General features: G+C 41.2%; 1 protein-coding gene across 5 annotated transcripts in view; it reads left to right on the forward strand.

The window, feature by feature from the left end:
* The window catches only part of znf143b (zinc finger protein 143b), a 94842-nt gene that overhangs the window by 20490 nt on the left and 47120 nt on the right, over positions 1–27232 (forward strand). For 3 of the 5 annotated variants that reach the window (XM_041196816.1, XM_041196819.1, XM_041196818.1), the window contains 6 exons: positions 11604–11714; positions 14034–14141; positions 14801–14884; positions 16460–16540; positions 16627–16823; positions 17163–17237. In XM_041196816.1, the coding sequence (XP_041052750.1) occupies positions 11604–11714; positions 14034–14141; positions 14801–14884; positions 16460–16540; positions 16627–16823; positions 17163–17237 (656 nt within the window). The remainder of the gene's footprint in view (positions 1–11603; positions 11715–14033; positions 14142–14800; positions 14885–16459; positions 16541–16626; positions 16824–17162; positions 17238–27232) is intronic. The other 2 variants (XM_041196820.1, XM_041196817.1) reach the window with 2 other exon arrangements.

Consider the following 27232-nt stretch of genomic DNA (forward strand, 5'->3'; position numbering starts at 1 on the left):
AAAAGGTAGGCAAAGAAAAACTGTACCATTACAAAGACCAGGGGATGCAGATTTAAGGTTTCAGGCAAATGATGGAGGGGGAATGTGAGGAAGATTTTTTTACACAGTGAGTCATAATGACCTGAAATTAATTGCCCACGAGGGTGGTGGAAGCAGAGGTGATGAAGGATTTCAAAAGTAAATTGGATGGGCGCTTGAAGAAAATAAACTTGCAGAGCCGTGGAGACAAAGCGAGGGAATAGGATTGACTGGATTCCTCCATGGTGAGCTGGCATGGTCTCGATGGGCCACATGGCCTCCTTCTGTGCTTTAAATGACTATGATTCTGAGATGTATGTACTGCTCTAATTCTGGCCTCTTACACATCCCCAATTTTAATTACTCCACTATTGGTGGCTGTGCCATCAGTTGCCTAGGCCCTAAGTTTTGGATTTCCTTCCCTAAATTGCTTTGCCCCTCTCTCCTTTTAAGGTGCTCCTTAAAACCCACCTCTCTAACCAAGCTTTTGGCCATCTGCCCTATTATCCCCTTATGTGGCTCAGTGCTGAGCTTTATTTGATAATATAGCTATGAAATGCCTTGGGAAGTTTTACTCTGCCAAAGATGATATATAAATGTAAGTTGTTGTTGCACTGGCATCTAGCAGAAATCAATAAACTCAGTACACTATGGATTAAATTTAGGATTGTTCATGGCTTGTACAGGTTGGCATCACACCATAATGCAGAAATGAACTAGCTGAGCACAGGCCCTGAATTAAACCTGATCATTTTATGGATTTTACCACTCAGCACCACACAATGCTATTTACTGCTGAGCTTGACTTGATTTTCCACAGCAATTTCTGAGCAAAATAATTGTCTTTATACAAGGAAGTAATGGAGTTTCTCTGCTGGGGAATGTTGCTATCAACCACTTCACCTTGGAACTTCCCTTCCCCCCCAATCCCTTTCAGTAGTCTCTTCTAAACCCACTGACCCAGACTTTCTGGAGCGGAGCATGTCACGATGTCCCCAGGTAGTTGCACTTTTGCCTCTGAAGCATTTTCAATGAGATTTAGAATTGAGAAAGCTACAGAGTACATAATAGAGGAAGAAAGTGATTGGAGTGATTAAATTAGAATCGAATAAAGTACAGAAAGATAAATAAAGAGCGGGAAAGAAGGATTTTGTTAAGAGTGAATAAAGAGACAGAAAGGAAAAAGTAAGACAATTTAAAACGTAAATTTTAAATTAAAATTTCTAACAACAATTTACTATTTGTAGAAATGAGACTCCACAATTTAGTTTGTTTCCTTTGTGAGTTAGAGTGGTTGATTGACTTTGCAACAAATTAAATCTCCACAGTAAAAAGTTATTTATGCTGCTCAGGACTCGCCATAGCTTTTTGTGGCAAGTTTAATAGGTAATTAATACCATATGCAGCAACTTCATGAAACCCATGGAGATTGAGGGCGTTTTTACAAGGCTAATGGTGGATCGGCATAAATTGTCCAGCAACTTGTGGTGATTTGCTATTCACTTCTTCCTTGCCATAAATATCTGGTTGATCTACACTTTAAGAATGGCAACACCATTCAATTCACCATTACTTTGGGAGCAAATTGCGAACCATTGTTGCAATCATTTTTTTGTCCTGCCGTTTCCTAAAGTCCTTCTCATTTGTCATTCTCGTACTTGTTTCTCCTCTAATTCACAATGAAATGGGTGTTATGCAAATACATGTTGGTGGTAGTTACTTTTTTATCTTTGTGGGTGCACCATCACCAAGCTAGATCCTTACCTACTGTACATGCAGGAATTATTTTCTGCAGGAGTTAGTCACCAATAATCAGAAGCAACCTTTTTCTCAGTTCATGTACTATGTCAGACTTGCTATTACCTGGTCTTGGGACGAGGAGTTATGGTTATGAACAGGGACTTGAGAAGTTCGGGCCTTATGTTCACTAAACCTGAAAAAGTAAAGCAGTGACCTGATAGAGATCTTCAAAATTATGAAGAGTTATGACAAGTTAACAACAAAGAATTAAAGGAGTGGTTAGAGGAAAAAAGTGTTTACAGAGAGTGGTTAGAATGTGGAATTCTCTTTGCTGAAGCAAAGTTTATAATTCTTTTGAAATATAATTAGTTGCTTAAAAAAGAGTACCAATAACAAAGGGTACTTGTATGCAAATCAAAATAAAGGAACGACAGAATAGTTGAATAAGTACTCCTGACAGTCATGACAGTGGAGGAAGAGGATAATAAACCTGACACTTCAGGGGACATATTATTAAAGGAACATATTAAAGTTAATGTAAGCAAGAAAAAGTATTGGAAATAAATAATGATACTAAAGACTGGCAAATCATCAGGACCTGATGGTTCTTACCCCATGAATTTTAAGGGTAGTATGTGAGGAAATTGTAGATACTTTAGCTCAAATCTTCCAAAGTTCTGTCAATTCAGGAGTTGTCCCTTTAGTTTGGAAAATTGCAATGTACCTCCATTATTTAAACACACTGGGAGACAGAAATGAGAAAATCATAGACCTATTAGTTTAACGTCTGGTGTGGGGACATTGTTGGAACTATAAATAGAACAGAGAGTCTGAGCATTTGGGAATTTGAACCAATTAGAGGGAGCCAAAATGAATTTGTGAAGGGTAGGTCATGTCTAACATGACAAGACTAATTGATTTTTCTGAGCAAGTAGACAGTAGAATATCTATGGATATAGTTCTGTGGATGGGTATGAGGCCCACATGTCCTCAGCCCCTCGACCCCCCCACCCCCCCATGCCCACTGACATACCACCAAATCCCCTTTCACTCCCCACACCCACTCACCCAGTATCCAATATCTACAGGATTCTTGAGCCCTATAATAACATTGGAATGTATTTGAAATGCTCATAAACTGTCAAGATAAACAAACAATCATTCACAAATCATTTAATGAAATTAATTATTTTCATGGTCATAAAGCTGTCAAGATAAAATAAAAACTGAGTCCCCTGGGCTGAATCCATTCATGGAGTTTGGAGCTCAGCCAAGCATTCATAACCGAATTCCATTGCACAGCTGTATAAGCAAAACCTCCAGAGCTGAATACATTAAAACCTTTGAAGTCATTTGAAGAGTTTGGCCGTCTGTTCAATTTTAAAAGCAGGGGAACAGATAGCTGAGCTGTCAGTTAAAGAGCTCAGCCTGCAGTCCTGCCACATCCAGTCATGAATGATAGTGGACAATTAAACAGCTCACTGGAGGAGGAGACTCCACAAATAACCCCATCCTCAATCATGGGGAGCCCAGCACATCAGTGCAAAAGATAAAGCTGAAACATTTACATCTTCAGCCAGAAGGGCCAAGCGGATGGTCCATCTCGGCCTCCTCCAGAGGCCCCCAGCATCACAGATACCAGTCTTCAGCCAATTCCATTCACTCCACGTGGTATCAAGAAACGGCTGAAGGCACTGGGTACTGCAAAGACTATGGGCCCGACAATTTTCCAGCAATAATACTGAAGACTTGAGCTCGAGAACTTGCCATGCCCCGAGCCAAACTGCTCCAGTAGAGCTACAACACTGGCATTACCCGACTAATTGGAAAATTGCCCAGGTATGTCCTGTCCACAAAAAGCAGGACAAATCCAACACAGCCAATTACTGCCCCATCAGTCTACTCTCGATCAGTAAAGTATTGGAAGAGGACATCAACAGTGCTATCAAGTGGCATTTGCTTAGCAATAACCTGCTCACTGATGCCCAATTTGGACTCTGCCAGGGCCACTCAACTGCTGACCTTATTACAGCCTTGGTTCAAACATGGTCAAAAGAGCTGAACTCCCAAGGTGAGGTGAGAGTGACTGCCCTGGATATCAAGGCTGCATTTGACTGAGTATGGCATCAAGGAGTCCGAGTAAAACTGGAGTCAATGGGAATCATGGGGGAAAACTCTCCACTGGTTGGAGTCATACCAGGCACAAAGGAAGATGGTTCTGATTGCTGGAGGTCAGTCATCTCAGCTCCGGGACATCACTGCAGGAGTTCCTCAGGGTAGCGACCTCGGCCCAACCATCTTCAGCTGCTTCATCAATGACCTTCCTTACATCATGAGGTCAGGAGTGGGGATGTTTGCTGATGATTGCACAGTGTTCACCACCATTCGCGACTCCTCAGATACTGAAGCAGTCCATGTCCAAATGCAGCAAGACCTGGACAATATCCAGGCTTGGGCTGATAAGCGGCAAGTAACATATGCACCACGAGTGCCAGGCAATGACCATCTCCAACAGGGAGAATCTAACCATCGCCCTTTGATGTTCAATGGCATTACCATCACGGAATCCCCTACTATCAACAACCTGGGGGTTACCATTGACCAGAAACTGAACTCGACTAGCCATGTAAATACTGTGGCTGCAAGAGCAGGCCTGAGGCTAGGAATCCTGTGATGAGTAACTCACCTCCGAACTTCCCAAAGCCTGTCCGTAATCTACAATGCACAAGTCAGGAGTGTGTTGGAATACTCCCCACTTGCCTGGATGAGTGCAGCTCCCGCAACACTCGAAGCTTGACACCATCCAGGACAAAGCAGCCCACTTGACTGGCACCCCATCCACAATCATTCAATCCCTCCACCACTGGCGCACAGTGGCAGCAGTGTGTACCATCTACAAGGTGCACTGCAGGAATTCACCAAGGCACCTAAAAGAACAAGGCTGGAGATAGATGGGAACACCACCACCTGGAAGTTCCCCTCCAAGTCGCTCACCATCCTGACTTGGAAATATATTACAGTTCCTTCACTGTCAAAATCACAGTCAAAATCTTGGAACTCCCTAATAGCACTGTGGGTGCACCTACACCACATGGACAGCAGCAGTTCAAGAAGGCAGCTCCCCACTTGCCTGGATGAGTGCAGCTCCCACAACACTCGAAGCTCAACACCATCAAGGCCCATCCCTAGTTGCCCACCTCCTTGAGGGCAACTAGGGATGGGCAATAAATGCTGGTCCAGCCAGCAAAGCCCACACCCCATGAATGAATTAGAAAAAAACCTGTTCAAGCTTAAATGCAGTGGAACAGATGTCTGAGGTGTCATTCTATGAAAATATTAAATCGCAGGGGACAATGGACACACTCAAATCTGAATATCGCTGTTGTTCAATACAAAAGAGCACATTATCCAGTGGATAAGATACTCTAATACATCTGAATACTTTTTCACTTTCACAATGCTGGTCAATTTCTTTTTTCATTCATGGGATGTGGGCTTCACTAGCTGGGCCAGCATTTAGTGCCCATCCCTAGTTGTCCTTGAGGAGGTGGTGGTGAGCTGCCTTCTTGAACTGCTGCAGTCCATGTGGTAATTGGAACGGTAAATTAATTTGGTTAATGGTTCACTTACCTTTTAAGAATAAAACCCCATTATTGATTACTGCATTAAAACATATTTAACTTATCATACAGCATTATGACCTGAAGTTGACAGCAAATTTGAACTAACCTGTTCAGAGGTTCCTGACACCAGACTAGACTTCCTTCATGATTCATGAATCCTCTGAGCTGCTGTGAAGTACCCCCCCTTCAAAAGCCAGGCTGCATCCATCAAAATTGCTGAGAGTCTAAAGTGTATACCCTCACAATGGAGTCGGCAAGGTCACAGAATCTTAATGGCACAAAAGGAGACTATTTGGCCCATCTTGTCGGCGCTGGCTCTCCAAATGAGCGTTATGACCTAGTGCCATTGCCCTGTCTTTTCCCCCTACCCTTGCACATTATTTATATTCAAATAATCATTTAATTGAATGCCTCAGTTGAACCTGCCTCCACCACACTTCCAGGCAGCGCATTCCAAACCTGAACCACTTGTGTGAAAAAGTTTTTTCTCACGTCACGTTTGTTTCTTCTGCAATTCACTTTAAATCTGTGCCCCCTCGTTCTTGATCCTTTTACGAGTGGGAACAGCTTCTCCCCATCTACTCTGTCCAGCCCCTCCCATGATTTTGAAAACTACTAGCAAGTCTCCTCTCAGCCTTCTCCTCTCCAAGGAAAACAGTCCCAATCTATCCTCGTAGCTGAATTTTCTCATCCCTGGGACCATTCTTGTAAACCTCTTCTGCACTCTCTCCAATGTGTTCACAACCTTCCTATAATATGGTGCCCAGGACTGTACACAATATTCTAGCTGAGGTCTAACGAGGGTCTTACTTAAATTCAGCATTACCTCCCTGCTCTTGTACTCGATGCCCCTATTAATAAAGCCCAGGATACTATATGCTTTATTAACTGCTCTCTCCATCTGTCCTGCCACCTTCAATGATCTATGCATATATACAGCCAAGTCTTTCTGCTCCTGCATCCCCTTCAGCATTCCACCCCTTATTTTATATTGCCTAATCAATGTTCTTCCTACCAAAATGCATCACCTCACACTTATTCGTATTGAACTTCATCTGCCATCTATCTGCCAACTCCACCAACTTTACAATGCCCTCTTGAAGTTCCACACCATCCTCCTCATAGTTCACAACACTCCCAAGCTTTGTATCGTCTGCAAACTTTGAAATTGACCCCTGCACACCAAGATCTAAATCATTAATATATATCAGGAAAAGCAAGGGACCCAATACCAACCCCTGGGGAACTCCACTGCAAAGCTTCCTCCAGCCTGAAAAATATCCACTGACCATTACTCTCTTTCCCATTTTTGAGCCAGTTTTGTATCCACATTGCTACTGTCCCTTTTATTCCATGAGCAATAACTTTTCCCACAAGCCGGTTATGTGGCACTGTGTCAAATGCCTTTTCAAAGTCCATGTACACCACACCAACGGCATTACCCTCATCAACCTTTCCTGTTACCTCTTCAAAAAACTCCAAGTTAGTTAAACACATTTTCCCTTTTAGAAACCCATGCTGGCTCTTCCTTATAAACCCATATTTTTCCATGTGATGACTAATTCTATCCCAAATAATTGATTCTAGAATCTTTCCCATCACTGAAGTTAAACTGACTGGTCTGTAATTACTAGGCTTATCTTTACAAACTTTTTTGAACAAGGACTTAATGTTTGCAATTCTCCAGTCGTCTGGCAACCGCACCGCCCCCCCCACCAAGTCCAGGGAAAACTGAAACATTATGGTCAGTGCCCCTGCAATTTCTACTCTCACCTTCTTTGATATCCTTGGATGCATCTCATTCAGTCCCGATGCCTTGTCAACTTTAAGCACTAACAGTCTATTCAACACTTCCTCCTTATCAATTTTGAACCCCTTCTAGTGACAGTTTCCTCATTTGTCATCATGCCCTGGGTAACATCTACTTCCTTGATAAAGACAGATGCAAAGTATTCATTTAATACCTCAGCCATGGCTCCTTCATCCATGCGTAAATTCCCTTTTAGGTCCCTAATCGACCCTACTCCCCCTTTTACCATCTTTTTACTATTTATATGCCTATACAAGAGCTTAGGATTCCCCTTTATTTTGGCTGCCAGTCTTTTCTCATAATCCCTCCTCGCTTCTCTATTATGCTATTTCACATCCCCACTAAACCTTCCGTATTCCTCTTGGCTCTCAATTGTATTTTCTACCAGACACCCGTCATAAGCGCACTTTTTATTCTTTATCTTAATTTCAACTTCCTTTTTCATCCAGGGAACTCTAGATTTGTTTGCCCTTCCTTTCCTTTTTAAATCTTGACTGTGCCCAAACCAATTGCTTTTTTGAAGGTAGTCCATTGTTGAGCTACAGTTTTTCTTGTCAATCTTTCATTCCAGTCTATCTGTCCCAGCTCTTTTCTTGCCCCATCGAAGTCGGCTCTTGTCCAGTTAATTATTTTTACTCTGGATTGCCTATCATCCTTTTCTATCATCATCCTAAAGCGTACAATACAATGATCACTATGTCCAAAATGTCCCTCCACTGACACTTGTTCTACCTGGCCCAACTCATTTCCAAGAACTAGGTCCAACAGTGTGTCTTTTCTTATTGGTTTAGATACATACTGCTGTGGAAAATTCTCCTGAACACAATCTAGGAACTTTTGCCCTTCTCCACCCTTTACACTACCACTGTCCCAGTCTACGTTCAGGTAATTAAAGTCCCCCATTATAACTGTTCTTTAATGCCTGCATCTCTCTGTAATTTCCCTGCAGATTTGTTCTTCTACATCCTTCTCATTATTTAGCAGCCTATAGACTACACCGAGCAAGGTGTAGTTCAGGTGCAACCTGTCCGGCTTGTACTGGTGCCATCTCCCCCAGAACCAGTCCCAGTGTCCCAGGAATCTAAAGCCCTCCCTCCTGCACAATCTTTCCAACCACGCATTCATCTGCCTTATCTTCTTATTTCTGTACTCACTGATACATGGCACTGGGAGTGATCCAGAGATTATTACATTAGAGGCCGGGAGTATTGCATGTGGTCTTGTTAACCACACCATTAAAAATTACCGGCAATGGGAAGGAGCTGCGGGAATCCTGGAATCGGGATCTGTCCACCGTTTTTAAAGCTTGCCCATCTTTGTTCTGATATGAATGGAACCATGAAAATCCAACCCCTGGACTTTAGTTCTAATTAGGCGATACATCTTTATAAATATGCCAGAGATGTGCAAGGTGCATATGATACTGACACTAGATTAATGGGATGTGAGAGATGGCGGCATAGTCAGTATTTATTGCCCAATCCTAATTACCCTTGAGAAGGTGGTGTGGTCTGCCTATACTACAGCAGGACGTGTGGTGTCAGTTTCTCTTGTTCATTCTTCAAGGTGAAGATGATCATGGGGTGTATGGTAGGATTGCGATGGGTATGTAGGTGACTGCTGAGGTTGATCTGTACCTGGAAGGTTCTGTGTGGTAGGAAGAATGCCCTTTTGGACTGACAGCAGCATCCTGTTAGTGGAAAATATCAGTTATTATGCTGCTACTATGCAGTGGCTACATGAATGGTATTTTCTGCTAACCGGATGCTGCCATCAATTTAAAAGGAGTACTGCCTACCACAATTGAGCAACATAGTGTCTTAATTTCTGTGCTGGTGTGATGCCACGTACATTGGCTGTACATCCTGGCAATTGGTAGATCGAATCAAATAGCATGTTCCTTCAGTTCGTAATAGGAAGAGTACAGACCGTAATCAGCCAGTCTGTGCTTTGTTATGACTGATGCAGTTGGTAAAGCAGAGTTATTAAAAAACCCCAGAGGGAATCGTTAAACAACTGTCATAACCTATAACTTTAAGTGTTATGTTAGAGATGCAACTCTAAATTCAGGAATCAGACACGTTCTTGAGGTTCTACATTAAACTACAGGAAACATTTTATTAATTTACACAGATTAAAAATATATATACACATGGCTACAAATTACTGCTATCATAACTTTTAACAAATTCCCAAACTAATTACCATTAAGGCAACAGCGACTCATAGACTTAACCAAGCAACAGGCAAAGCACTTTCACCTTATGAATTCAAAATGAGGTTCTTTCACTTTGGTTGCTGTGGAGCCAGTTGGAGGCTTGCCACTGCCTTTTGATCTCCCATTGCCTCTGCTCTGCACACCTGAAAACTACTGAAGTTATACCTACCACCACTGATTGAATTCAAATTCTCATTGTCTCACCAGCCTCTTTGAACTTCACTTTTTAACAATGAAACCCATTTTATAGTATCAATTTTATTAATAATATAAACGTTTGTTTGGTAGCTGCTAGAAAGGCATCAGTTTTCACCCCACTTGAATGCACTGTTTAAAAAATGCAAATGCACGCTATCTCCCTTACTTATCAAAACTAGTACCCGTCAAAGCACCCAGACTAGCTGGCTTTAATCCAGTTAAGATACCTGCAGACTAAACCTCTATTTTAAAAGAAAAATATTTTCCAAAATATTATATACATTAATAGTTTCATGACAGCTTGCAAAATCCAAAAAGAAACGTTTACTGTTACATGTTCTTCCATGGTTGGGGAGCACTTACAGAACAATCCTGAGTGTGCTAATAGCTACCCTATCAAGGTAATCAAGCTCATAACACGGCTCATTTACGCTTGTTAGAAGCGACATACCTTCATACTTCATCCCGTTCTTGGCAAACAAAAGGAATATGTTCACACTTTGCACCTTTTTGGATTACCTGGGAGCTTGAGGTGTCTATAGTTCTCTGTTGCTTTCTCTATGGCGATGCCTCAGCTGATCAGAGTCGACTTGCCAACCAATCATCTCCCCTTCTATAAATTGTTGTGATTATTTAAAATTTGGCATTTTGCATTTGTCCTGATGAGTGCAAGATGAAAAACTTCAACAACATCCCCTCTTTTCAGCAATAACTCTTCTCTCATCAAAATCCATAACTAAGGAAACTTTTTTCTTGTTTTTCATAAAGGGATTATAACTAAGAGTTAATAATAAAGAAATTAGAAAGTGCTACAGGAAAAGGATGTGCAACAGGCTGCATGATTTGAAAAATTGAGTAGAGCATGAAAAACTGCATTTTGTAGGTTTTTCTTTGGTTTATTTGCTTCGTAAAGTAATCCTGTGTTGGTAAATTGAATTACTTATCATTGGTTCCAAGCAGTAAAAATGAATTTGTGACCTGTTTTGCTGGTCTTAACCAAAGCTGCCATGTAGTAATCAGCCTTTTTAAAACAAAAGCTTAAGAGATTAGAAAAATGTTTGTAAAACTGCAGCTGTATGCCAGAACAATTTATTTTGGCGCTTTTGATGATTTTCAGAGAGCCGAAGTTTAATTAATGCTGTTGTAAGAAAATTTATTTTAGAAGCAATTGTGACATTCTGTTAGGGTATCAATTAACATATAATTAAAGTATAAAACACCTATATGGAAATTTAAACTTTGAAATAATAATTTCATTTTAACAGAATATTGTTCAATTTGGCATATTATTAAAGCCCCTTGCTACTTGTGGGAATTGCAAAATATGTTTTAATGATTTGAAAGAAATCAAGTTGCTCTGTCTACAGTACTTAGTTATTTTCTTGCCTAGTACGTCTTTAAGTAACCTCACCTAGCATATGCCATTCCCTGATTGGAGGGTGGGCAGTTGTTCTATCAATGCTGCTGTGAGCTGACCATTAAGCGATATGCAGGAGTGCCTGGTATGGCTTTTTATGCATCCATTTCTTTTTTCCCCTACCCATGTACCACCTCAATGTCTGCTAGGTACTCCCCCTGATGGCTTAGCTGAATGTATTGAACCTTTCCATGTGGGGAATCATTAGTGCTAAATTTTGGTCTATTATTAGATTATTATTTTTAGTATCCTATGTCTCTTTTTCTTCAATTTCATGTGTAGGAATATTTCAGAAAGAAAGCTGAACATGGTGATATTTAGCATGAGACGTCTGGTTGAAATTGTTGCATGAGCGCTCTTGTTATACAACTAGAAGATTTTTTTAAACTACAATTGAAACCTAATAAACTGCAGATTATCCTTGTAACTTTTTAAAGTCCAACTTTATTCCTACTAATTGATGATATGATTTTAACAGAAATCTACACTTTGTCTTTAGTTGACTACTTGTGATGAGATTTGTGTTCCAGTTGGAAATAGGTGATACCCATTAATTCTAATTATATATCATTTCATCAGATATGTTATTGGCACAGATAAACAGAGACACCCAAAGTATGGCAGAGTTCCAGGGAGTGGGCGATGGTCAGCATGTCACACTGTGCCTAACGGAAGCTGTGGCAGTAACAGGTAAATCACTACAAGTATTGACCTTTGTTATGTTACAGTTTTTATTTTTGCTATTTTTAAAACATTTTTCAGGTTGAGGTTCACACCAATGATTTGGAAGAAGAATAGGAGGCATCTTTCATAATTAGTATGGTGTTTTCGTAAATAACCAATGTAACAACACAATAGGCTTAATAAATAAACAGAAATCAGTGAATGAAGCAGTGTGATTTCTACCAGGTAAAATATTATTCACTTAGTTTCACTATTTATGTCTGTGTAATTTAAAGCAATCACTGCGAATTTGCCAGGCTGGTGGTGGTCTCACCCACTGGTCACCGAACAGGTGGGGAGCCCTTATTAGTTCTATAGGGGAGGACCAACAGAAGGGCACTTTATTGGCTGTCATCAAACCTTCCCTGTGACTGAAGTCCTCATCCGCTGAGAGTTGCTGGCCAATCAGAGTCCAGCAGCTCCTCATGCCGCCCATGCCAGTGGAAGCAATGGCTGCTGCCGGCACTGCACCCACCCAAGGTTCAGGATCGTAGTCTCAGGTATGTGAAGGCGGGGTGGGGTCAGAAACAAAGGGAGGGGGAGTGGCTTTCCGCAGCCATCCTTCTGCCTGTTGCAGGGTTCCCTTGATCGAGCACAGAGTTCCTGATAGCAAGGGACCCCCAATACCCCATCCCAGAAGGCCACTGGCAAACCCAACAGCTTTTGCTGGACGACCTTCCAAGGTTGAGGAAGACCCTTGTGCCTCCATTTAATCCCTGAACCACCACTAAATTTCAGTAGGTTCAGGGATAATGATTGGCAATTGGTTCATTATTGGGACTAATTGAGAGCCCACTGCCAGTGGCTGGGAATCCCATGTTAGTTCCTTTCCCCTTGGACTTAATTGAGGGAGGTTTTCCCACCACCGGGAGACTGACAAGGGGCCACTCTCATAATTAAGTGGGCCCGGCCACCATGGTTCCTGCCACAATGGGCTGCATAAAATCCAACCCAGTGTTTTTTATTATTATTCATTCATGGGGTGTGGGCATCACTGACTAGGCCAGCATTTATTGCCCATCCCTAATTGCCCATGAGAAGCTGCCTTCTTGAACTGCTGCAATCCATATTTTGTAGGCACCATACACCTACTGTTAGGGAGGAAGTTCCAGGATTATGTCCCAGCAACAGTGAACAAATGACAATGTATTTCCAAGTCAGGATGGTGAGTGGCTTAGAGGGGAATTTACAGGTGGTGGTGTTCCCATGCGTGTGCTGCCCTTGTGCTTCTAGATGGTAGCAGTCATGGGCTTGGAAGATGCTGTCTAAGCTTTGGTGAGCTCTTGTCTCAGTCTTATTGTTTCCTGTGGTATTGTAAAATCCTTTCAAGTGTAATGTGCACCGCATTTCCTCTTACATCTGTTTCCAGTTGCCTGGGCAATACTGTTAACACCACTGTGAGAACAGGTGAAAGGAGGAAAGGCAAAACACCATTTGTTGACAACTCTGTGTTTGACTCAGTTATTGTTGGTGGGGGGGGGTGAAAAAAAGATAGGGATCAATTTTTGCACATATTTAATTAAAAGATATTGCCCTCATTTCTGACATAAATTTTTTGTTGTTCTAAGAACTCAAACATTCACTAATCTCCCATAGAAAGTACATGTAACGACATGATTACAATTCTGACAGTACTAATTGGCAGATATTTTAGTCAGTGTTTATGTAAATGATGCAAGCATTATCTCAGACAGTGTTTCATTTGTATAGTATAACAGTTGATGAATTCAGGTATCCTTACACAGAACAGAAGATAACCAACCCACTAAAGCAAACTAATATGGATTTATTTTTGAAATTTAAAGGGATGCTACAGTGGCTAGCTTTGTGGTTCAAGGCACTTCGCTATGGTATGGTAGCCATAGATTTATGCCTGCAGATTGATTTCAGTGAAGTATTCCAGGGAATATGTTGAGTTTCCCTTTGTGTAGGAAATTAGTGAGCACAGTACTGTAGACTATTCTCTCATCCTTGGACTCCATGTCAAAAATGGCACTGGCAAAATTAGAGGAATGCTGTATAGTGAAGACTACCTAATAGGGAAAGAAAAATAACGTTTATTTTTGAAAATTGAGAGGGTACAGAATCACAAATGTTATGGTAATACACTATAAATCACGGTGTTTGTAAGCATTGCTGCTCAATTTCTTCCAATAGCCTTTCCCTCAATGGCCCTATTGGCGTATGACTGCTTGTGTATGGATGTATGTAGGGAGAAGATTGTTGAATTTATATACAAAATTGCCTTATAATGTACCTGGACAGTAATGTGTCTTTTTTATTTAGATGGTGATCGATTGGAAAATATGGACGGTGTGAGTTTACAAGCTGTTACTCTTGCAGATGGGACTACAGCATATATTCAACACAATCCTAAAGGTGTAGACTTTCATGGTGAATTTCTAACTTTACAGCAATTCTGCTATTTAATCAATGTGTAGTTTGCATAATTTGGCCTTTTGACATAATTTTGCCTGCAGATCTAAATTTATTCTAGATTGATGTTAAACGCAAGACTTTTAACACCTAAGGAACTAGTCGTGTACCAGTCGTATAAACGTTAAATAGTGTTCCCAACCCTCCACCACCACCTTCCCACCCCTCATCCACCCCCCACTGCCACCTATGATTTTTGTCCACTTTTCTGTCCTCCTCTGTGATGTACTGGATACAATTCCACAGGCACCCGTTGCCCTTGAGTACCTTAAATTGAGTGAACCCGTACATCAAATGTAAGCAGGCTATTTAACAATAGTGGGCATTAAAATACACCTGACATTTCCTCTCCCTTCACCAACTTTCCAGCAGGAGTCACTGATCATGAATAGGAAACCTCACTGATTTTCTTTTAATCATTTTAGCCTAGGAATACAGTGGCCAATTTTAACACCCTATTGTTGCTCTGATTGAAATGAGGTACCTGAACCAGGTAAGTAGCTGGAGCATTCCTGATATTTATTGCTCAACAATGCAACCACAGGTAGATTTACGTAATGAGTGCTTGAAAGAACCTGCATTTTCCAATATGATGAGAGATACTTGATGTATTTCAGATGGGAAGTTAGTTGATGGTCAAATGATTCAACTAGAGGATGGTTCTACAGCGTATGTCCAACAAGTTTCTGTACCAAAATCAGGTGAGTGATGATTAACTAATGCATACAAAATGTTGGTTAAATTATCCCAGTCTTGCTGTATATCAACTTAAGTTGACACCAAACTGATTGTTAGCTGTGAACATTTTTTCAAATAGTCAAAACCAGAAGAGAAACTGACTCAATATTTCGAATGTAACCATAAGAATTATAATTCTCCTAAACTCTACATGACAAAACATAAAATATTACGCTAGTTCTATGCAGTGAATTAGAAAGTGGACTGATGATTCAGTTAACATAAGGACGTAGCTTGGAATACAATAATGAATAGCAGATGACTCTGGAGATAGTCACTTGCCAGCTATTGTTGTTTGGGCCAGGAAATTGTGCAGGAGTCAAGGGGGAACCTAAAATGAGGAAAGATGAGTAGTCATTGGTTTTGAATTGAAGTCCAAATTCTGCTACCAGATACCTTGTACCAAGCAGAGGTAACGTTTCGACTCCTTCAGAGACTCTTCTGAAGAAGAGTAATACAGACTCAAAATGTTAACTGTCTTTCTCTCTCCACAGATACTGCCAGACCTGCTGAGTTTTTTCAGCATTTTCTGTTTTTATATGACATCTTCCTATCCCATTGGAGATGCTGCTATTCAGAGAACCTAAACACAGAGTGCTGATGTTAAATTGTTGCAATCCTCGCTGTCTTTAAAATTAATCTCGAAAAATAAAATGTAGAATTTATAAATTTTTAAAATGTCTTTCATGGGATGTGGGCATCGCTGGCAGGGCCAGCATTTGTTGCCCATCCCTACTTGGCTTTGAGAAGGTGGTGAACAGCTGCAGTCTTTCTGTCGTGGGATGGTACAACTTGAGTGGGCCACTAGGCCATTCCAGAGGGTGGTTAAGAGTAAACCACCTTGTTGTGGGTAAGGAGTCACATGTAGGCCAGACCAGGAAAGGATGGCAGATTGCTTTTTTACGAAATTAATGATAGTTTCATGGTGACTATTACTAAGACTTGCTTTCAATTCCAAATCTTATGAATTAGTGGAATTCAAATTCTGACAGCCGCCATGGTGGGACTTGAACCCCTATCTCCTGAGCATTAGCTTGGGCCTCTGGATTAATAATCCAATCATACTGCTGCTACGCTGCTGTCTCACCTGTTGATAATTTGAAATGGGGTAGGTACTTAGGACCATTACATGGGTATCAAAAAGAAATCAGTTTCAATATATTTATGTAATGGACAGCCATTTTTTAGCCATTCTTTACTTTTGGGTCCAGATAGTATGTATTGGTAAGCTTGTTGGCCGTGGAAGACATCATGGTGGATAACAATCTTGTCCTACTTGCATAACACACATGAAGCTTTATACTAGATATTATTGGATAGCTACCTGGAGCAGATGCACAAGCTGGCTTTTTTTCTTCCCTGTAGCTCAGTTTCATTAACATGTACAATGACGACACATGTGAATTGCTTAGTAACAGCAAAGCTGATGCCTTTATCTGCTGAGTCGTTGTGCGACTGCCCCATTTATATCGTAATAACTCAAAATAACTAAAATAAGTTATTTAAAAACTTCTTGTGCTGGCTTTGTCCTCTTGCAGGAGATTGTTTGCGTTTTGAGGACGGACAGGCAGTCCAACTAGAGGATGGATCAACTGCATTTATCCATCATACACCAAAAGGTAAATTATTAAACAATTTACAGTAAAGTTGTTATAAGAGGAAAATATGGTTACTCACTACTGCCTTTCTTGTCTTTATGATTAAGATGGCTATGATCCAAATGCAGTACAAGCAGTTCAGTTGGAAGATGGAACTACTGCCTATATTCACCATACAATACAAGTTCCACAATCTGATACCATCCTTACCGTTCAAGCTGATAGCACCCTGACAGGACTACACACAGGAGAAACCACGGTAGATCCTGAGACCATCAGTGCACTTGAGCAGTATGCCACAAAGGTAAGTGTCTGTTTAAATGTCAACTTTGTAACATCACTTGATGTCTCAAACTGACTTGCATTAAGACTGTTACATACTTCTTAATTTTTAATGTTTGGTATAATGTGCAAAAATACGTTTGCAATCTTGAAGTAACCTGCCAATATTGTTCCTGAGAAGCACCATTGAAACTCCTGAGTCCAAGAGGAATATTAGTATTGTTGGGTACTGAAGGAGTAAGATAGCAGGAAGCTGGGTAGATATCAATAGTTGTGAGAAGTAAAGAAATTAGACATCAGTTATATCATTGTTTAAACATTCTTAGCATTTTATCCAATTGCATTTAATGTATTTCTGTAGGTAACTGCTGATGGAAGTGAGAGTGTCAGCAGTACGGGACTGGTGAATGAGAGTGATCATGAGAAAAAAATGCAGGTAAGGCATTTATTACTGTGCAATAAGCACAGGAGTATTAACAATGATGGGTTCTGAGAAATTCCATTTTATTTTGCTCTTTTCATTGATACTGCCCCTCTCATAACTTTTCTAGCACCTATCTAGTATACAAGACTCACGATCTGCATGATAGCTAACATATGGAACATACAAATTAAGAGCAGGAGTAGGCCACTCGGCCCCTTAAGCCTGCTCCGCCTTGTGGTAAGATCATGGATGATCTGATTATGGCCTCAACACCACTTTTCTACCTACCCCAGTACCCTTTAACTCACTTGTTCGTCAAGACTCTCTACCTTAAAAATATTCAATGACCCTACCTCCATCGTTGTCCAGGGAAGAGAGTACTACAGACTCGCAACCCTCTGAGAGAAAAAAATTCTCCTCATCTCCATCTTAAATGGGAGACCCTTTAGTTTAAAACTGTGTCCCCTAGTTCTAGTCTCTCCTGCAAGGGGAAACATCTTTTTCACATCCCCCTGTTAAACCCCTTCAGGATCTTATGTTTCAATAAGGTCGCCTCTCATTCTTCTAAACTCCAATGGAGTTCAATCTGTCCAACCTTTCCTCATAAGATAACCCCTCATCCCAGGAATCAGTCAAGTGAACCTTCTGTGAACTGCTTCTCACGCAATTATATCCTTTCTTAAATAAGGAGACCAGAACTGTACATAGTACTCTCAATGTGGTGTTATGGCACAGCCGATGGTAAATGCTGAGTTGTTCAAATCCCAAAGGGAAACTTGAAAAACTGCCACAACTCATTTTGCAATTTGTATAAATTTTTAGATGCATGCCCTGAATTCAGTAGTAATAAGGCTACCAAGTCTTATAGGGTTTTTACAAAACTAGATTAAACATTTATTAATAGAAGAAATTACTTTAAATACATACTTAGATCTACAAGTTACTACTATGATAATTTCTATACCCCCTAGTCAATCTAACTCCCAGTTACACTTTCGTTAAGGCAATGGTAAGACACATAGATTTTAAAAGACCCAGGCAAAGAAACATGATACCCTGAACAAGTCGACTTCCAAGTGAGTTTTCTTAACTTCATTGTTTTGAAGGCAGCAGCTTGAGGCATAGATGCTAAAGGCTTTTTCACACACTTGTAAGATCTTAAAAATGCCTTCCCCTACACACAGCCCTTGCTCTTTCTTTATACATATCTTCCTCTTTGCATGCAAATACATATTGTTTCACTATGTCTTTGGACTTCATCTCCCTGATAAACCCTCTCATAGCACTTAGTTTCACCAGCAATCTTTGGAAAAAAATAAACACACCGTTTCTAAACTTCAATTGGCTAGATGACACATTTCACCCCTCCTTTGAAAACAACCTAGCCTGGTTTATTTCAAAATGCAAGTATACCCTTGACACCCATGTTTCGAAACTTCCACACGTTTATCTAATTAACATTTCAAACCTAACTTCTCTCCTTAGATCAAAGCACCCTGACTAGCTGCCTCTAATTCAATTAAATCTCTCTCTCAAACACATACACACACACACACACAAAAAGACACAAACATCCCACTATTACTCTATTTTACAATAAATTCCAATAACATTATGAGAATTATTATATCTTCTTGACAGTGGTCTCACCAATACTCTATACAATGTAGCAAAACATCCCTACTTATATATTCCACTCCCCTTGAAATATTCCATTTGCCTTCCTAATCATGTGCCATACTAACTTTTTGTGATTCATGTACTAGGACAACCAGATCCCTCTGTGTCATTGAGTTGTGCAATCTCTCTCCATTTAAATAATATGCCGCCTTTTTATTTTTCCTGCTAAAGTGAACAAGCTCACATTTTCACACGTTATGCTCCATCTGCCAATTTTTGCCCATACACTTTCCTATCTATATCCCTTTGCAGACTCCTTATGTCCTCTTCACAAGTTACTTTCCTCGCTATCTTTGTGTTATCAGCAAATTTAGCAACAATACATTCAGTCTGTCATCCAAGTCATTGATATACATTGTAAATAGTTGAGGTCCCAGCACTGATACCCACAGCATTCCATCTTGTTACATCTTGCCAACCTGAAAATGACCTATTTATGCCCATTCTCTGTTTCCTGTTAGCTAGCCAATCCTCTATCAATGTTAATATGTTACCCTGTACACCATGAGCTCATTCTTTGTGTAGTAATCTTTGATGTGGCACCTTATCACATGCCTTCTTGATATTTAAATACGCCACACCACAGGTTCCCCTTTATTCACGTTGTTTGTTACTTCCTCAATGAGCTCTAATAAATTAGTCAAACATGATTTCCCTTTGACAAAACCATGTTGATTCTGCCTGATTGCGTTGAGAATTTCTATGTGCCCCGCTATATCCTCCTCAATAACAGATTCCAGTATTTTCTCTGTGATGTTAAGCCAACAGGCCTGTAATTTCCTGCTTCCTGTCTGCCTCATTTCTTAAATAGAGGAGTTACATTCACTATTTTCCAATCTGAAGGGATTTTTCCAGAATCTAGGGAATTTTGGTGCTTAACAAATCAAATGGCTATTTGTTTGGACATGAAAAAAATTAAATGGGACTACTAAATCAGAATGTACCTACTATCTCAGCAACCACTTCTTTTAAGAACTGAGGATGAAATCCATCAGGATCTGGGGACTTGTCAGCTTTTAGTTCTAATAATTTTCTCAGTACCCTTTCCCAGGTGATTGTAATTGTTTTAAGTTCCTCCCTCCCTTTCACCTCTTGATGCACACTTATTTCTGGGATGTTATTTGTATCCTCTGCAGTGGGGACAGATGCAAAATATCTGTTCAGTTCATCTGCTATTTCCTTTTTCCTGATATTAATTCTCCAGACTCTCTCTCTCTAGAGGACAGCATTCACTTTACTTACTATTTTCCTTTTTAAACACCTGTAAACTTTCTTGCTATCTTTTTATATTTCTAGCTAAATTTCACTTGTACTCTATAACTTATCCCTTTTTACTAACCTTTTAGTCACTGTTTGCTGTTATTTATAATCTGTCCAATCTTCTGACCTGCCACTAATCTTCACGGAATTGTATGCTTTTTCTTTCAATTTGGTACTATCTTTAAGTTCTTTAGTTAACCACTGATAGTGCATGCTTCCCCTAGAGTCTTTCTCACTGGAATGTATCTTTGCTGAGTGTTATGAAATAATCTCCTTAAATGTCTGCCACTGCATCTCTACTGACCTATCCCTTAACCTAGTTTCCCAGTTCACTTTAGCCAGTCCTGTCTTCATACCTTCATAATTGCCCTTACTTCTCACCTTCAAATGGAATGAGAAATTCATTCATGTTATGATCACTGCTACCTAGGGGTGCTATTTCTATGAGGTCATTAATTAATCCTGTCTCATTGCACATTACCAGATCTAGAATAACCTGCTCTCTGGTTGGCTCCAGAATGTGTTACTCTAAGAAACTGTCCTGACAACAATCTAAGAACTCATCTTCCAGGCTACCTTTGCCAATCTGATTCATCCAATCTATATGTAGATGAAAGTCACCCATGATTAGGCTATGCCTTTCTCACAAGCCCCAATTATTTCTACTCTCTGTCCCTTCCTGTCACACTCTGATTATCATTTCCCTTATTACTACCTTGGTCTCTTGCCTTGTCTTTTCTCTTTAATTAATCATATATATTCCTACATGTCATCCCTTGCCCCCACTATTTAGTTTAAAGCCCTCTTTACCGCCTTAGTTATATGATTCGCCAGAACACTGGTCCCAGCACAATTCAGGTGAAGACCGTCCTAACAGTGCGGCTCCCACTTTGCCCAGTACTGGTGCTAATGCCCAATGAATCAAAACCCATCACTCCCAAAGCAATCTTTGAGCCACATGTTTAACTCTAATCTTATTTAACCTACATAAATTTGCTTGTGGCTCAAGCAATAGTCCAGAAAGTGTTACCTTTGAGGCTCTGCTTTTTAATTTAGCCCCTAGCTGCTCATATTTCCTAAACAGAACCTCTTTCCTAGTCTTACCTACATCGTTGGTACCTACCTGGACCATGACAACTGGATCATGCCCCTCACACTGCAAGTTCTTCTCCAGCCCAGAGCAGATACCCCGAACTCTGTCACCAGGCTGGCAACACAGTTATCTGGACTCATGCTCTTGGCTGTAGAGAACTCTGTCAATTCCCCTGTCTGCTACTACCACTACGTTTCTATTAACTCCCCTGGCTTGAATGGCTTTGTGTACTATGGTTCCCTGGTCAGTTTGCTCCTCCACCCTGCAGCCCCCGCTTTGATCCATACAGGCTGCAAAAACCTTGACAATTGCAAAGGCTGAGGCTTTTCTACCTGTACCTTCTTGATCCCCTTAGTGCCTCACTCAAAGTCACATCCTCCTATCCCTGACCATTGACCAAATCAGAAGACCCTCCCTGAGCGATGTGACTGCCTCCTGGTACAAGGTGTACAGGTAACTTTCCTCCTCCCTGATGCATTGCAGTTTCTGCAGCTTGGCCTCCAGCTCAATGACTCTGAGCCAAAGCTGCTCAAGCCGTGGATACTTAGTGCTGACGTGTTGCCCCTCATTCACACTGGTGCCTAGAAGCTCCCACATTCCGCAGCCACAACACATCACCTGCCCTGCTATCTTTATTATGCATTAATTAATTTATTATTTTTCTTAATTAATAAACCCCACCACTCTCAATAAGCTTTATTACTGTGAAATAACGTTTCAACTACTAAAACCTTACAATTACTATTACATTACATGACCTTTGATAGAAACAAGTAAAATACTCACCACCAATCACTCAGCTGTGATGTCACACTTTTTTCTACAAATCAGTTAGCCCTCAGACTGAGATCCACAGCTGTCTCCCTTCGTCTCGTTGTTTAAACTGAAACTCCCAGCTCCCTCTCTTTGTGCCCCTCGCTGTTTAAACTGAAACTCCCGGCTCTCTCTTCACCTCACTGTTTAAACTGAAACTCCTGGCTCTCTCTCTCTGCCCCTCACTGTTTAAACTGAAACTCCCAGCTCTCTCTGTGCCCCTCGCTGTTTAAACTGAAACTCTGGCTGTCTCTCTGCCCCTTGCTAGTTCAACTGAAACTCCCAGCTCTCTCTTCACCTCACTGTTTAAACTGAAACTCCCTGCTCTTTCTCTTTGCCTCACTGTTTAAACTGAAACTCCCTGCTCCCTCTGTGCCCCTCACTGTTTAAACTGAAACTCCCAACTGTGTCTCTGCCCCTCGCTGTTTAAACTGAAACTCCAGGCTGTCTCTCTGCCCCTCGCTGTTTAAACTGAAACTCCTGGCTGTCTCTCTGCCCCTCGCTGTTTAAACTGAAACTGCCAGCTGTCTCTCTGCCCCTCGCGGTTTAAACTGAAACTCCTGGCTGTCTCTCTGCCCCTCGCTGTTTAAGCTGAAACTCCCGGTTCTCTCTTCACCTCCCTGTTTAAACTGAAACCCCTGGCTCTTTCTCTGCCCCTCGCTGTTTAAACTGAAACTCCAGGCTGTCTCTCTGCCCCTCGCTGTTTAAACTGAAACTCCTGGCTGTCTCTCTGCCCCTCGCTGTTTAAACTGAAACTGCCAGCTGTCTCTCTGCCCCTCGCTGTTTAAACTGAAACTCCTGGCTGTCTCTCTGCCCCTCGCTGTTTAAGCTGAAACTCCCGGTTCTCTCTTCACCTCCCTGTTTAAACTGAAACCCCTGGCTCTTTCTCTGCCCCTCGCTGTTTAAACTGAAACTCCCAACTGTATCCCTGCCTCTCGCTGTTTAAACTGAAACTCCAGGCTCTCTCTGTGCCCCTCAGTGTTCAAACTGAAACTCCCGGCTGTCTCTCTGCCCCTCACTGTTTAAACTGAAACTCCCAGCTCTCTCTTCACCTCACTGTTTAAACTGAAACTCCCGGCTCTTTCTCTGCCCCTCACTGTTTAAACTGAAACTCCCAGCTCTCTGTGCCACTCACTGTTCAAACTGAAACTCCGGCTGTCTCTGTGCCCCTCTCTATTTAAACTGAAACTCCTGGCTCACCCTTTACCTCACTGTTTAAACTGAAACTCCCGGCTCTCTCTGTGCCCCTCGCTGTTTAAACTGAAACTCCTGGCTGTGTCTCTGCCCCTTCCTGTTTAAATTGAAACCCCTGGCTCTCTCTGCGCCCTTCGCTGTTTAAACTGAAACTCCCGGCTCTCTCTGTGCCCCTCGCTGTTTAAACTGAAACTCCAGGCTGTATCTCTGCCCCTCACTGTTTAAATTGAAACTCCTGGCTCTGTCTCTGTCTCTGCCCCTTGCTGTTTAAAGTGAAACTCCCGGCTCTCTCTCAGTTCCTTCATATAAATAAGATTCTCTCAGCTCAGGGATAGCATACCCTGTTTAATTTACTGAGGTCTGGGTAACTTTCTTTTCGGAAAATCAATAGAAGTAGGTTGCTGATGGTATTTTACAGTGTTCATACTTGTAGATGTGTTGTAAGGAAGTACAAATACATTCGTCCAACAGAGGCACAGTGTATTAATCTGATGGTGTTGGTATTAAGAATGAATGGATAGATTATAAACTTTTTAAGGTTGATGTTGACAGGTAGGTAGAAAGACGTTGAATTGTGTAAGTAATGTGATGAGAAAATCTTTGAATTAAGTTTTAAGATTGCTCATTTACTGCCAGCCTTTTGCGGCTGATTTCATGTATAAGAAAGAGAACTTCTGTGTGAGTTCTGCTTCTATGCTCAATCAGAACATTAAAGATTGCAACAATACTAAGTTTGGTATGAAAATGTGAAGTTAGGAAGGGATAATGCAATCTAATCACCAAAACAGGCAATACTATTTGTGATGTTTCAGTACTGTGGGAGTAATCACTATTTTATTGGAGAGATTCAAATAGAATTATGAAAATGATAGTATAGATTCGAGAGGTGGGAATGCATTCAAGAACTTTGGAGTGGAAGGGGAAGTTGGAGTGAGGTGCAAGGATTGAGGTGTTGAGGGTGGGTTTTTGAGGAGGGATTTTGGAAGGTAGAGGGAACCATTTGTAATGTCAGCCAGCAAGGGGGTCAAGAAAAGAAGCTGGCTGGTCAGGAGTTTACGAATGAGGTCAGAGGAGAAGCCAATGGGTCTCATGGACAAGAGTGCAGAAAGGGCATGGGGGGGTTACGGGTGAGAAATGAGACAGAGAAAGAGGCAGAGAGAGAGACAAGCGTTCAAGACTATTACAGGGAGCCAGTGGAAATTTTGGTTCAGGATTCAAGAGTAGGGCCGTTGTAGCAGGGGACGCTGCAGAGGCAGTCAAATTATTGTTTTCAAGTAACAAATAAGTCCATGATTCTCCTTCTACTTGTAGGTTAGTGTGAAGTTAGCAGGAGAGAGTTTTAATGAGACAGATGGTAGTGGAGATAAGAAGCTCGGTTGACCCTGGAGTAGTGGACATTTTTGGCAAAAGAGAATGTAGTCTGCTGGTGTTTGTTATGCTCTGATAGTGGGTGGTTGGGAGCTGAGGTAGCAAACATAGGACCCACACAAAGGAGACTGGCTGGAATGGGAGAGAGTAAAGATTTTGGTCAGGACAAGGGCATCAAAGATGAATGTTAGGGAGTGATGGAGTAGAATAATGACATAACATTTTGTGGAAAATGGGAGAAGGAAAATCTGGACAGTTGGAATTTAGTGCATTTGTAAGTGGCTTGGTGGGTGGGGGAGGTGCATGTTAGTTGGAAAGAGTACAATGAACTGCTTGGTGAAAGCTTAGTCTACAATCGAGATGATGGGAGTAGAGAGGCCAAGTGAGATATCACAGTGGAAGCAATGGCTATATAAATTTATATACAGGGTTGGGTATATGGGCAACAGGAAGTAATGAATTAAGAGAGTAGGCAAGAGGAGTTGAAATGAAGTTTGAAATTGCTAGAGCGAGGAGTCAGTGTAGAGGGAGGAAAAGGGGGAGGATATCCTAGTAAGAAACAATGGGTCAGATGTAGAGAGCAGGATTTTAACAGAGAGTTATTTGGATGGTACATGGTGATGTGCTTGAAGGAGAAGAAAGTAAGCAAGGTGTAAGGGGAGGGACTACGGTGTAATTTGGTAATAAGGGCCACATCACCCGCCATGGCGGTTTGGGTAGGGGCTATTGTGAAAGATATAGCCAAGGTTTTAGTAAAGGGTAAAATGTTGTTATTTATAAAGCAAGTTTCAGTCAAAGTCAGGATCCCAAAGCACTAATCTACACTAAGATTGTGGATGGCAAGTGCCTTGTGTGTGAACAGACATTCTGGAGGGAACTGTAGAGAGGGGCAGTGATTTCTGATCTACTGGTAGAATTCAAAACACCAGTGGTTGGAGTTGGAATGGGATGGAAAGGAAATTTAAAAGATTAGCTGTCCCCCTTCCCTCAAACATGTTGGGCAGGGAGATTGGTGGAAGAGGAGGAGGATGATGGTGAACTTTTGGCACTCAGAAGAAGGCAATGATGTGTGACTTGTTGAGCCTACAGAGAATACCAATAAGATGCACAGGAAATAACTGTGAACTTATCCAATGGTTTTTTTTCAAACCTGGAATAGTAACAAGAGTTTTATTGGCCATAATATTCAAAGCTTTTGATACAGAAGTGGTGCCAAAGGACTGGAGAACTGCAAGTGTTACACCCTTGTTCACAAAAGGGTATAAGCATAAGCCCAGCAACTACAAGCCAATCAATTTAACCTCAATGGAGGGAAAATTTTTAGAAACAATAATTTGGGATAAAATTAACAGTCATTTGGACAAATGTTGATTAAGGAAAGCCAGCATGGATTTGTTGAGGGCAAATCAAGTTTAACTAGCTCAATTAAATTTTTTTGATGAGGTACCAGAGAGCCTTGATGAAGGTAATGTAGTTAATGTGGTGTACGTGGACTTCCAAAAGGCGTTTAGTTAAGTTCCATTTAACTGGCTTAGAATACAATGGAGAGTAGCAGCAGGGATACGGAATTGGCTGAGGAACAGGAAACAGGGAGTAGTAGTGAACACTTGTTTTTCAGACTAGAGGAAGGTAGAGGTGGTATTCCCCAGGGGCTGGTGTTAGGACCTCAACTTGGGTGTACAGGGCACAATTTCAATATTTACAAATGTTATGATCCTTGACCAGAAGTTGTTGGTGAGATCCAGTTAGCAACCAATAATGTTTTTAAAGTAGATAACCTTAAGATTCAAGACACTTGCTCAGTGAAGAAAGCCACAGGATTCCATGGATTTTGAACAAACAAAAATAAACATTGCTATAAAAGGTTAGAAAGATAAAACAATTTACAATATCTAACTTATACTCTTAAAATTCAGGGTTAACATGAGGTGCATGTAAATTAACAGGCAGCTGTGTTCGAACACATCACACTACACAAATGACAAATGCAACCAAAACAGATTCCACGGATTTCTCAACAACACAGATGCCAGTAACGCAGTGAGTCAACAATCTCACTGAAACTTTCTCATGAAGGTTTCCCATCTTCACCTTCGAAGATCTTGCCTTGAGGTGAGAGTGACTACTCTTGACATTAAAGTAGCATTTGACTGAGTGTGGCATCAAGGAGCCCTAGCAAAACTGGAGTCATTGAGAATCAGAGGGAAAACTTTCCACTAGTTGGAGTCATACCTAGCACAAAGGAAGATGGTTGTGGTTGTTGGAGGTCAATCATCTCCATTCCAGGACATCACTGCAGGAGTTCCTCAGGATAGTGACCTAGGCCCAACCATCTTCAGCTGCTTCATCAGTGACCTTCCTTCCATCATAAGGTCAGAAGTGGGGATGTTTGCTGATGATTTCACAATGTTCAGCACCAATCACGACTCCTCAGATACTGAAGCAGTCCAGGCTTAAATGCAGCAGGACCTGGACAATATCGAGGCTTGGGCTGACAGTTGGCAAGTAACATTTGCGGCACACGAATGCCAGGCAATGACCATCTCCAACAAGAGAGAATCGAACCAAGGTCCCTAGACATCCAATTGCATTAACATCA

This window comes from Carcharodon carcharias, chromosome 10, assembly GCF_017639515.1.
Source record: "Carcharodon carcharias isolate sCarCar2 chromosome 10, sCarCar2.pri, whole genome shotgun sequence".
Classification (NCBI taxonomy): domain Eukaryota; kingdom Metazoa; phylum Chordata; class Chondrichthyes; order Lamniformes; family Lamnidae; genus Carcharodon; species Carcharodon carcharias.